Raw genomic sequence first — 13317 nt, 5'->3', positions numbered from 1 at the left:
AACTCTTTTCAAGCATCACTGGGCTCCCCCATTGTGTGAGTTACTGATTAAGAGATTTTTCTGTTTATACACAGCCACTGGGCAGGCATGATTTAACCCTCCCACTGCCAGCTTTTTTGCCAGTAAACAAAAACTAAAACAACACTGGTGCAGTATAAATGGAACAGAAACCCGGAAAGTTAAAATGTGCAGCATTTGTACGCTGGAACTTTCATGTTGGTGGCATTGGGGTATACAGTATTTATCAAAGAGTGACGTTAGAGATCACCACAGTCTGCTAGAGTAAAATACCACCTCTCTCAATTAATTTCTATCGGATTTTTAAAAGCGTATTTATCAAAAGGTGAAATTGAACGTTCACCATTTGATAAATACTCCTTTAAAGGATAAGTAAACCTTAAAGATAAGTGAATGTAAAATTGATGAGGGTTCTATTCTAAGCACTTTTGTAATGTACATTCATTTTTATTTATTTTTATTCCAAGTTATTAAAGGATTCATGTACTGTTAATATGAATGAATTTTGTTACAACAACGCCACCTGCTGGTCAGTTTCCCACCAGTCTGACCACCAAGTAGTCAAGGAAGTTGTCAGGAGAAAGAAAGAGGCTGATGTTCTTCTGCTTAGGAAAGATGTGACAAAAGTTTCTAATTTTATTCCTAAACAGAAGAACATCAGAGAAGCCTCTTTCTTTCTCTTGACAACTTCCTTGACTACTTGGTGGTCAGACTGGTGGGAAACCGACCAGCAGGTGGCGATGTTGTAACAAAATTCATTCATATAAACAGTACATGTATCCCTTCATATCTTGGCATTAAAAAAGAATAAATAATGAATGTAAATTACAAAAGTGCTTAGAATAGCACCATCATCAATTTTACATTCATTAATTTTTAAGGTTTACTTATCCTTTAAAAATCCCATAGAAATGAATGGAGAGAGGCGGTATTTCACGCTAGTGGACCGTGGAGATCTAAACCTTCACACTTTGATAAAAATATACCCCATTGAGTCTACATTACCAACATGTAAATATACTGCAGAGCTCCTTTAAGAATTCAGGCAAAACAGCAAATGCTCAAATGAATGCAAAAGTGAGTATGCAATTCACAACAAAACGTAGGTGCCCGATCAACCAGCTTTGATGATTTCTTGTAAATGTAGGGGAAACGCAAGGTAAAGTATGCAGTGGTGTGTAATTCTACCCTTGAAAAGAAAATCATAGAATAAATTATACAGAATGATCACGTGCCAGAAGACCCCCAGTCCAAGGGCCATTCATTTTTTAGTAGAATAAATCAGCAGCAAGAGTTTGGAGGAGATCCAATTAGTGAAAAAGTAGCAAAAATAATGTCAAAAATTAGAAAAACTTTATTAGGACAAATGCGTTTCGTGACCAAATGGGCACTTACTCATAGGCCTATGAGTAAGAGCCCATTTTGGCACAAAACGCATTAGGTCAACGCAAGTCCTAATAAAGTTTTTCAAATTTTTAACATTGTTTTGGCTACTTTTTCACTAAGTGGATCTCCTCCCAACTCTTGCTGCTGAAACACAAGGGAACCCTGAAATAACCTGATCTGGCTTGTGTCTATACTCGCAACTTACTTGTGCCTAGGAATGCTGCATTGCTTTGCAGTGGACTGCTTATATTTATATACTTCTAGTATTCATTAAGGAAGCCCCCCTTATGGGGTTGCCGCTATTCTAGAGAGGACACAAGAAACACCCATGCACTCATTATTTATTCCTGCTCTGTGTGATTCCCAGCTGGAGGGCTCGCTATGAATTATTGTCTTATTTTTACCATTCAGAATTAAATGGGAGCAGACAACTGTGGGAAAAATACCACCGAAATAGAAAGCCTTTCTTCATCTCTTGCAAAGTGTAGAAAGAAAGCTTTTACGCGACTATAGTTTGCCGGAAAATTGATCAAGGTTTTTGCAGAACAGTGTCTGCCTGTGAGCTTTTAATTACATTTGTTACATTACTTTAATTGAAGAGTCAATGGCATGTCAGGAATTACTTCCTCTCAACCCTCTACAGCCGTTTGTATAACTCAGCAGGGAATAAAGATGTGTTCTTGCTGCATGGTGTCTCCTGCTGTAAGTTCTACATACTGTCTAAGGAAGATAAGAGCTCTGACCTTGTAAGACAGGAAAGTCAAACTCTTGGTACTTGTCTGTGACAAACTACATCTCCCATACTCCTCAGCATCCACATATGGGTGACAAACTACATCTCCCATACTCCTCAGCATCCACATATGGGATTGTTTTTCCACAAAACATGGAAAGTGCTTCAATATCATAGATACTGAGATAAGACAAGATTTTATTATCAAAACAAAGGTGACTACCGTCTACGTTCAGATAGACATATACATGGCATGGCGGCCAAATTATACCAATCTGTTAATTCAGCCTTGATCATTTTGCAAAGGGATTCTTGGGTACTGAGATGCTGCTGGCCAATAGCATCCCAAAGATAATAATGAGGGACGCCGCAATAAAAAAAAACCAAAGTTCTTTACTGTTCATCTTAAGGCGTCACACTTGACAATGACAATATTGATCAACCATCTCCCTCCCATTGTGGCACAGTATGTTCAGACAAGTGCTCCTTATATATTCAAGCTGCAATGTATAAAATAAAGAAGATAACGGAATTTACTCACATCACTTATTAACTCGGTACATCTCTTTGCAAACTCAATGTTTCTGTCTTCAACAACAGGCTTGGGAAACACCTGAAAGAAGCAAACAAAAAGCCCCTATAAATTATATTCTTACCTCGGGAGATAAGTGCCTAGCCATGAAAATGCCATTACCTTCTCCTCTTCATCACTGTCCTCCACTCTAGAATCAATAATGATGGGAACTTTCATTCTGTGGGTCTAGAGGAAAATGAAAAATAAATAAAAGAAGCCAAGACTCTGTACAGAGCACCAGGTTCTGATGTAGCAATTGGTTTAATGCCTGGCGGCTAAGTATTTGTGCTAAACTTAACCTTATCAGGCCTCACCCTTATATGGTACTCTGTGGCTTTTATCTGAGCAGCTTGGTGATAAGGGTCCCAACGGCATCAATAGCAGGCATTGAGAACATAGCTACTTGAACAGTGTTGATGATATTTATAGAGAGATGACCTATACTAGGTGTGCAGTCCATTTTCCAAACGTCATTTAAAAAATGAAAACGACCAAACCATTTTATCCTGTTCCATCGTTTCATTTACTTCAGTCTGTGGTGTTACAGCCCACTGTCCTTCACTGCAGCTATTGAAATTTATAACATATGATATTCTATGTTGCATATGTCTGTATCTCGTCAATGTTCACTACAAAGTAAATTGTATTTTTATTGCAAACAGCGGGGATCATGAAATAACATTTCCTTGCCAAATATAAACAGACTAAGGCTAACTAATGTGTCTTTAATTCAGCATTATTAAAAATGTGAGTAATTAAAGGGAAGTTCACATATGAATTTTTGCCATCTTGCCATCTAGTCTTCATTTTTATTGATGTTTTAATTATGTTTCTAATGATAAGCAACCACAGTCTTTAGGGGTCATATATGAGTATGAAGGCAATGTGCAAGGTGCAAAAAATGGGGGCAACGGGTTTTTGGAGCACAGGGACCAGTGGGCAACTGGTGAAGCATTATATTCAAAGGTGCAGGTGATGGGAAGCAGGTACACAACTCTCCTACCCATCTCCTAAATTGTTTGCCATTCAGAGCAGTGATGGCAACAAGCAATGACAGGGCCTTGTACTTACCTCCGGCCCTATGGCAGGGAGAAAGGATAGGACTGGCTTAATCCAACCATCACAGGCCGCAGCACTCTGAGCCGAAAGTAAAATACATTTTCAGTTTGACGCAGGGTGCAAAGCACAGCAAGAAATGTGCTTCTGCGTCATAACTGAGGGCTGCGTTCTTGGCCCCTACGCGCTCTTTCCTGTCTTACTCAGGTCTTTATAAATTACCCCTATTATATTTTTTGCAATTTGTTGTGAGATAATAACTGGGAAAGTCCTAACAACAATATATACTACTGCCAGAATGCTCTATTACACAAAGAAACTGTAAGACAATGTTTATGGGGTGCCGTTTGTCTCAAATACATTCTGTATACAAAATTATCCCTAATACACAGAATGAATGTCTCTCATGTTATATAAGAATTTTTGACCATACACAGAGAAAAAAATATACAAAAGACTTTTCTATTAAAGAATGAAAACAAAATCTGGTTAGGAAAATATTTCTCCTTATCTAAACTGATAAAATTACTTATTTTCTTATCTCAAAATTGTTACAAAGTATCTTAGTTGCACCTGTTAGCTGTACTGGCCTCTCTGCCAAAAGCCAATTAAGTCAGAAACTTTGTTTCTTTTTCTGGCTGTTCAGTGCAGAGAAAAGAGGGACTTTCCAGTACAAATGAGGGACCTCAGGTTGAGCTGTCAAAAGAGGGACTGTCCCTCTGAAAAAGGGACAGTTGGGAGGTATGTGTGCACATGATCAGTCCCAAGTCTCTGGCTAAAGCTATTATGTAGTAGTTGAACTATAGCTAAGCACATTATTAAGAGACTACTACAAGCTAATTGGTGCAAGATTACAGCTAGGAGGAGACATTGGAGTCTAACTATCATATACAAAACTTATAACTGACTCTGAGAGTCAGGCAAAGCAGCCAGACAAGCACATAACTTCTGGTACATTTAATACAACATGGCAGGTGGGTGTGGCCTGTCCCATTATTGCTCTCAGCTTAGACAGGAAGAGGAACAGGAGTGAGTCATAAGATAATGGCAAAACAGCAGGAATGCCCTTAACCAAAATGGCCACACAAGCAGGTTACTACAATAAGAATAGCCATATCACCTAAAATGATTATATTTATGTTTTGCATACTTTTCTTTCTCTACAATCAATATAAGTGCAGCATTATATTTCTCAGCCATTTGTAAAAACTTCCATTTATGAACCTGTAGTGTTTAACAGCAGCTCTTTTAGGAAAGGTTTGTTCAGCACAGGGAACATTAGAGGGCGCCCTCTATAGCAGGTCAGATACTTTGCCTTAGCCATTGTTTGTAAATGGCAATAAGCTTTGTTCTTATTGGTTCAGGAATGTGACTGACGGTGTTGCTTCACAGAATGGTTATTTTATCTGTTTTGTGAAACAAAACTGTCATTTTGTGGAAAGAATGAATCCTGTGCTATAAAATCTTGCTTTCTGTCACAAATATCTATTTTGTCAGTCAAATCTAGCTTGACATGAACTAGTTAGTTACACTATTATATATTATGTCCAACTTTGTTTTTACATAATTCATTCTGTAAGTAACTTTGCACATAAGGTTATACATTTGTGAGACAGGTGGCAAGATGTGAGAGGGGTGTGGGTGGAGTGGGTGGAGTGGGAACAAGAGCAAGGTTGGGGAAGGAAGTCTGATCAATATTAATTAAATCCACCTATTTTTTATTTAAACTTTATCCATAGTCTACTCTGATCTGATAACTCAAACCAGCTGTTCTTACTGGGGCATCTGCAGTACTAAATCCCAGAATGCTACGAACAAAGACAAATAATTTCTGATCAATTAAACTTTGAACAACAACAATTTGAACAACTGATGAACAACACAATCAAAATCAAATCGAGGTTCAACTAAGAATCCACCATTTGATTGTTGATAAACCTGACCTTTGTTGAACTGTATACAGTATTTACATGTAACTCTACCACTGACTGAAATATTCACCTGCTCCGGAGTATATTCTTGTAAATGCAAGGTATTTCAGTTACAGAACTAGAACATGCAACTGAAAAATATCATTGTTCTCAAAACTTCATTGACAAAGATTCGATACAGAAGAAGATGGGGTTTCCCCTAAATGTTGGAGTTATCAACAATTTAAGCTTTGATAAATTCTGTATACGGAAAAAGCCACACTGTGTTAAAGTAAGCAGTCTACTTTGATAAGAGAATGGGTTATCTTTAAGAACATTCAGTTGTTCACCAAAGCGACTGTCTAGAATGACAGGAACCATCATTACATTTGTAATTAAAATATAAGATCAAAGTACTTCCTCTTTTGCAAAAGAACATGAAGAACATTTATATCAGAGGCCTGTAATTATCATCATTTTAGCTTGCAGGATTTTTATACTATAAGCTTTCCCCAAGTTCAACAGCAATAATAAAAGGTATTGTGGATGGGCATTCGTACCATGGATAGGCAACCTTTTTATATGTTTACTGCATATTAACCAGGCTTCTGAATGTTACTCTCTGAGAATATTAGAATATTTTGCATTCTTCCAAATAGAGAATCCTTGGCTAAATACCAAATCCTAATTTGCAAATGTAAAAAATTTTGCATTAATCCTTCAAAGGTACATAACTGCAAGTTAACTATTTCACTGAAAATAATTTGACTTCAGGATATAATGCAAAACTTGGTGAAATGAAGGAATGTGAAAAAAAACTTAAAGAGGTCATTTAAAACAGCAAGTGCAGTGTAATTTTGGGTGCAAGTAGGATACGTTCTTGCCGCAATGAAAGCTGCATGAATTTCATTGTCAGACAGGAGCAGGATGAGCACTACTACATAAAAATAGAAGAACCAGCTTTAGACAAGTAGATTCAATGGATGGAAAAAAAATTGCATGACTTTTGGCACAATCGTTGCATGATTTTATCCCTTCATTAAATGTACTTGTCCAAAGTTGCAACATCTGTTTTTTCTTGGGTGATTCAGGGCACTTTTTCTTCATTGCTAGGATGATGAAATCAGTATCAGAATTCAGAGTGCAGTAGGAGCAAGAATGGGCAAAAACAGAAATGAGACATGACAGGGCAGATCAGGAATGAGACATGACAGGGCAGAACAGGAATGAGGCAAGACAGGGCAGAAAAGGAATGAGGCAAGACAGGGCAGAACAGGAATGAGGCAAGACAGGGCAGAACAGGAATGGGGCAAGAAATGGTAGAGCAGGAACAAGGCAAGGCTTGGTGAAACAGGAATGAGACAAGACATGGTAAAACAGGAATAAGGCAAGACATGGTGAAACAACAATAAGGCAAGGCATGGTGAAACAGGAATGAGACAAGACATGGTGAAACAACAATAAGGCAAGGCATGGTGAAACAGGAATGAGGCAAGGTATAGTAGAACAGAAACAGGGCAATGCACGGTAGAACATGAATGAGGCAAGCCACAATGGAACAGGAATGAGGCAAGACATGGTGGAACAGGAATGAGGCAATGCATGGTAGAACAGGAATGAGGCAAGCCACAATGGAACAGGAATGAGGCAAGACATGGTGGAAAGGAATGAGGCAATGCATGGTAGAACAGGAATGAGGCAATGCATGGTAGAACAGGAATGAGGCAAGGATTGGTGAAACAGAAATGAGGCAAAGCATGGTGGAACAGGAATGAGGCAAGGATTGGTGGAATGGAAATGAGGCAAGGCATGCTGAAACAGGATTGAGATAAGGAAAGGTAGAATAGAATTGATTAGAAGCACGGTGGAACAGGAATAAAGCAAAGCATGTTGGAACAGTAATGAGGGTAGGCAGTTTGGCACAGGAGAAACAACACAAGGCAGTGTAAAATAGAAAAGAGACAAGGCATGGTGGAGCAGGAATGAGGCAAGCCATGGTGGAACAGGAATAAGACAAGGCATGGTGGTACAGGAATGAGACAATGCATGGTAGAACAGGAATGAGACAATGCATGGTGGAACAGGAATGAGACAAGACATGGTGAAACAGGAATCAGGCAAGACATGGTGGAACAGGAATGAGACAAGGCATGGGGGAACAGGAATGAAACAAGGCATGGTGAAACAGGAATGAGACAAGGCATGGTGAAACAGGAATGAGACAAGGCATGGTGGAATGAGGAAGGCAGGCTCAGGTGAATCAAGGCAAGGCAGGGTATAATAGGAATCCTCATTCCTATTTTACCTTGCATTGAAATGGCATAATGGAATAGGAATGGAGAAACTCAGAGAGCAACATTACCAATAAATTAATATTTTTTTAAAAAAATCAATAAAATGCTTTTCAGATAATCATTAAATTTGTGTTTTGGACACAAATAATGAGCCTGTCTGAAATAATGAAAATACTAAAAATATTTTTTTTTTCAAAGAATGTAAAAATGAATTTTAAAGTGAAATTTAAATATTTATGTTCCAGCTAATCACAATGATGACTTTAATCTACTTTTAAGAATGAGTGAGAATAAGTGGCACTTGTACATCATTCAGACTAAATTATGTATTGCTGCTTACAGTCTCAAGGACAGTCATTTTGACCAGGCTTTTAGGAGTGTCTTTGAAAAACCAAGACAACATAGCTTCTTCTTCGCTTACAAATGCTTCTTTTTGGTAACCAAATTAAATGTGTATTTTATGGCAAAATTGTGCAGTGCACTTATATGCTCTTTACTAAGGTACTTACTTGTATACATGAACATTCCACACACCTTCTGATTTTCACTAGTCCCCTGGTTGAGGCTGCTCTATTTAAAACACAAGTGCAAGGATAGAATGGAGACCTGAAACACCTGTCTTAAGGAGGTGGTCATTATCATGGTATGACTACACATCCAACTGACTTTTATGTGTTTGAAAGTCATGACAATGGATCTCATGCTAATACTATTATTGATGTTGTATGCCAGATGTAACACAATTCACACAAGTACCTTAAGTCTACTAAATAATTCATATAAACCTTAAATAAACCCAGTAGGCTTGTATTGCCTCCAATAAGCATTAATACTATCTTAGTTTGGATCAAGTACAAGGTACTATTTTCTTATTACAGAGAAAAAGGAAATCCTTTTTAAAAATTTGGATTATTTGATTATAATAGAGTCTACGGGAGACGGCCTTTCTTTAATTCTGAGCTTTTTGGATAACTGGTTTCTGGATAACAGATCCCATACCTTTACTGTTGCCTTATGAAAGTGTGAATTCTAATATTTACAAATGATATTTGTAGCATTTTAGGATGAATCCGTATAAGCACTGAAGAAATTGCCTTTAAAAATTAAACTGAAAATGTTGCTATTAGAGAAGCACAAGAAGATTGCTCCCCAGTTAAAAAGACCTTGTGGATTTCACATATATCTACATGAAAATATATCATAAACATTCACAGATTTTACTAAAAATGCTATTCTGTTGTTTTCATGTCTTGAAAATTACTTTTCTTAGAAGGGCTGGTAGGTTGTTTATATTGTTACACAGAAGTTAAATATTCTAATAATCTAGCAATTTTGTCTAGATCCAGCAGGAATATAAAGTGGATTGTGGACACAGTTAAGTAAATAAGATCAATGTTATGATCTTTGCCCTAGTATTTGTTGTAGAGTCTAACTCTCTGGGATTTTGCCAGTTAGCAGCACCATTCATTTACCCTGCACAGAGACATAGAAACTGCCCAAATGATACAGTCAGAAGTCTTTCATGCTTGCTGCTTGCCAGGTTGTGAAAATAAGACGCCACCTCTTAACATTCAGCCGAGCTACCAGGAGGGCATAAAAGATGCTTTGAATACAAAAGAGCCATTTAGATCTGGAGAGTTTGCTTTCAACGCCAGCATTCCCCTGGAAACCATTTACTTATTTTCTCAAGTAGATCCCATTTCCTCACTTCCAAACCTTACCAGGTGTCCCTCTTGAGCTCGGCTTAATAACAAAAGGAATGAAACAATTCTCTTTCAGATTTTTCCATACACAATTGATTTATTTTTGCTACAATTAAAAGGACAAAATTATTTCAGGGATGTTAAACTGGTGAAGCCCGTCCCTGAAATGGCATTATGACTATGGCTGAGCGATATGTGGAGCGATAAAGTTCTTTGGGCAGCCATATATTGGCTTTCCTTCTCCTTTAAGGGAAGCTGAAACAAGAATACCTTCTCATAATTGTTTGGGGAAATGAGAAAAAATATTATTTGCAGTGATGGGTGAATTTATTCAGCAGGTGCAAATTTGCAGCAAATTTTCCAAGTTTCACCGGCCGCGAATAAATCCACCAAATTACGCGAAAGTGGCATTTCTTTTTTTGATGTTGGCGACAATTCCGGCGGCGGCGGCGACAGTTAATAGGCGCCCATTGACTTTATTGTGCATCAGAATTGTTGCCGGCGTCAGAATTGTCAACAGCGTCAAATTAATTTTGAAACCGGCATCAAAATTCGTGTTTCACCTATTTTTCCAGTGTTTCGCTAATTTCTCTGGAAATTCGCGCATTTTTCGGTGAATCGCGAAATTAGCCCATCGCTGATTATTTGTTTTAATACAGTATATATATTTGGCATAATATATGGTATAATGACCCTTTCAGTTACAAAGAAATGAACCAGCTGGTTAAGACATTCTTTATCCCTATGTGACCTATAGCACAAATGTTAATGTAAATATAAATATAGTATTAGACATGTTAAAAACTGAAATATAGGTTAATTTAGGCTGAGGGCCATGACAAGGGGACTCCTCAATTGACCCTTCGCTTTCAGTTATCCCACTGAACCCCATTTTTACATACCTTCAGGAAACACTAGGGGACAAATTCATAGATTCGTAGTTGCGCCAGCGTCCGATTCGCTGCACTTCGTCAGGCGTATTTTCGCCAGCGCTACGCAAATTCACTAACATCCGAAGTTGCGCTCAGGGGAAGCGTAAGGTTGCGAAGTTGCGCTAGTGTTAATTCACCAAGCAAAGCGAAGTTACGCTAGTGATGCTTAATTTGCATATGGCGCCAAATTGAAGTTACAATGCAGGTATATGTAGCATCACTACACAAGCCTGGGAAACTTTCAAAACAGAAAATAAAATTTTAATTTTGCCCTACACATGTGCCCACTGTATAGTTAAGGTGCCATGAGTTAGGAAATGTAGGGGGGAAGGAGGGTAGCCCCAAAAAAAATTTCGATCTTTTTCAGCCTATCACCCATAAAAAAAGAAAAAACGCCAGCGTTTTTTGGGACTTAGAAAATTTTTTTACTTTTTTTGAAGCAATCCCTATCGACTCTATTGCACTTCGCCTGGTCTGAGGTGGCGAAGGAAGTCTGGCGTAAAAGGTAGCGTTCAGAAAATTTTGCGCTTCAGTGAATTTGCGTAGTTACGTCCGTTGCGCAAATTCGCCAGGCGTAAGGGTGCGAAGTAACGCTAGCGAATTTACGCCAGCGTCCGTTAGTGAATCGGCAAATTAACGAAAATGCGCTATGCTAGCAAATTAACGCTAGCGGTAGGTGCTTTGACCTTTAGTAAATTTGCCCCCAGGAGTCAGAAATGGGTTAAAATAGCCACAGCATTTATTCACATTTTATCAAATATATAGGACCTTGCCAGCCTAAACCCAAGGCAATATTTAAAGCCAGAATTCCGTAAGAGATTGCTACTATTACCAAGGCAATATTTAAAGCCAGAATTCCATAAGAGATTGCTACTATTAGTAGCAATCTCTTATGGAATTCTGGCTTTGAATATTGCCTTGGGGTTGCGCTGGCAAGGTCTGCTGTCGTTCAGCAGATCAGCACTATGGCATTATATCCACCAGTATTCAGCTTCCTCTACCCACAGAGAGGATGGCCCCCAAAGCTGCTACCAGCAGGAATTGCATCTCCCACCATGATAGAAGTTCAGCAGCCCTGCATCTGCAGGCTGTCACCTATACGCCAAAAGTGACACCATCCCTATCTCTATATTAGCTGCAACTTACAGGCACATGCACAATTGCATTTCTTCTTGTCGCATCAGGCACAACTCCAACAATTGCACTTTGCACATTGCACTGCATTTGTAAATTTGGGGAATTTAAAACCTATGTAAAATTAGCAGCTGCTATAATATTGATCTTATAAATACAGTTACATCTATTATGGCCGATGATGTAATTTTTAATAGTGATGGGCGAATTTGCGCCATTTCGCTTCGCCGAAAAAAACGGCGAAAAATTCGTGGAACGTAGCCGGCCGGCTGCCGTTTCGCCATCCGTTTTTGATGCCGGCATCTGTTTTTTGGACATTCCATTTTTTGCACATTCGCTGGCGAAAATGTACACAAAACGGACGCCGGCATCCATTTTTTTTGACACCAGTGAATTTTCGTGGCCGTTTCACGGATTTATTTGCCGCCGGTGAATCGCGCAAATTTGCCGCGAATTCACGCCTGTCGAATAAATTCACCCATCACTAATTTTTAATATTCTAATCTAGAAAATTGCTTTTTTCTTAACATTAATCCTGTATCCTATTCCCACAGAAACCCCTTTTATACTTGTTCTGAACTGTGTCTAGCACGGTCCAGCTTTCTGCTAGTGAATTTGCCTAACAGCATTCAGCCATAAATCTCCCAGGGAATTCTGCACAGTTTCTATATAATGTAGGTCAGATAACTTACAAAGAGATTGTCCTAACATGATCTTTCATAGCTTGTCCCAATGCTAATCTTATGGTAATCAATTTGCTATGGGCCAAAGGTACAAGTGTGTAATTTACTATAACATATGTAAACACACTGTGCCATTAATCACCAGAAATCCTCAGCAGTAATGTTTAATTCCCTGTAACGCAGAAGCATACCATGCCATATTCATTACACGATGCTGTCCTAATTTTTCATGGCTTGGACTATATTTATGTTATGTGCTCTCTATGCATAATAAAGCCGAGGAGCTGACAGATGCACTGGGGTTTGTTTAAGAACCTTGAACTTTCTGGGTGTATGAGCAAATTTTGAGTTGTGAGTGACTCTAAATTCACAGCTAATTGACTTCAATAATGTGATAAATGGTGCACAGACGAATACTCTGGTGGCTCGGCACAATTGATGCTTTATAATCTCAGCTAGTTGTGCACAAAGATCTATTGTTTTATATCTCCTCAGTTCTCATGAGAATGCAAAGCTTAGTTAAACACTGAGTGTGTGAAGCCTGTATATATGGCCTCTTCCTCTCACCTATGTTTCCCACCTGTATAACCAGGCACACGGGATATAAAGGTCTGTTACAAGCATTAACTGTTTACATGCCACAAGCTGTAGAATCAACAGGGCTGGTTCTCAAGTTACAGGGTTCCTGTGTCATCAGTTTTATGACCCTGTTCTATTCCACTCTGTGTAAATTGGCTGGCATTCAAAGCCTTTACTTTAAATTAGGAAACGTGAAAATGAACTTAAAGGGCATGTAAAGTCTAAAATAGAATAAGGCTAGAAATGCTGTATTTGTTATACTAAATATAAACATGAACTTACTGCACCACAAGCCTAATCAAACAAATAATTTAT

The 13317-nt window shown here is 38.4% G+C and overlaps 1 protein-coding gene across 4 annotated transcripts in view; it reads right to left on the bottom strand.

Annotated features, from left to right (window-relative positions):
- Positions 1 to 13317, bottom strand: part of nebl.S (nebulette S homeolog) — a 129595-nt gene that overhangs the window by 50767 nt on the left and 65511 nt on the right. For 2 of the 4 annotated variants that reach the window (XM_018269116.2, XM_018269114.2), the window contains exons 2-3: positions 2832 to 2897; positions 2679 to 2750 (exon numbers count right to left, since the gene is read on the bottom strand). The exons of the other annotated variants lie outside the window; for them this stretch is intronic. In XM_018269116.2, coding sequence (XP_018124605.2) covers positions 2679 to 2750; positions 2832 to 2897 — 138 coding nt within the window. The remainder of the gene's footprint in view (positions 1 to 2678; positions 2751 to 2831; positions 2898 to 13317) is intronic. 4 annotated transcript variants of the gene reach the window in all.

Source organism: Xenopus laevis, chromosome 6S (genome assembly GCF_017654675.1).
Source record: "Xenopus laevis strain J_2021 chromosome 6S, Xenopus_laevis_v10.1, whole genome shotgun sequence".
In the NCBI taxonomy this organism is placed as follows: Eukaryota; Metazoa; Chordata; class Amphibia; order Anura; family Pipidae; genus Xenopus; species Xenopus laevis.
This window is presented reverse-complemented; position numbering and strand designations above follow the sequence as displayed.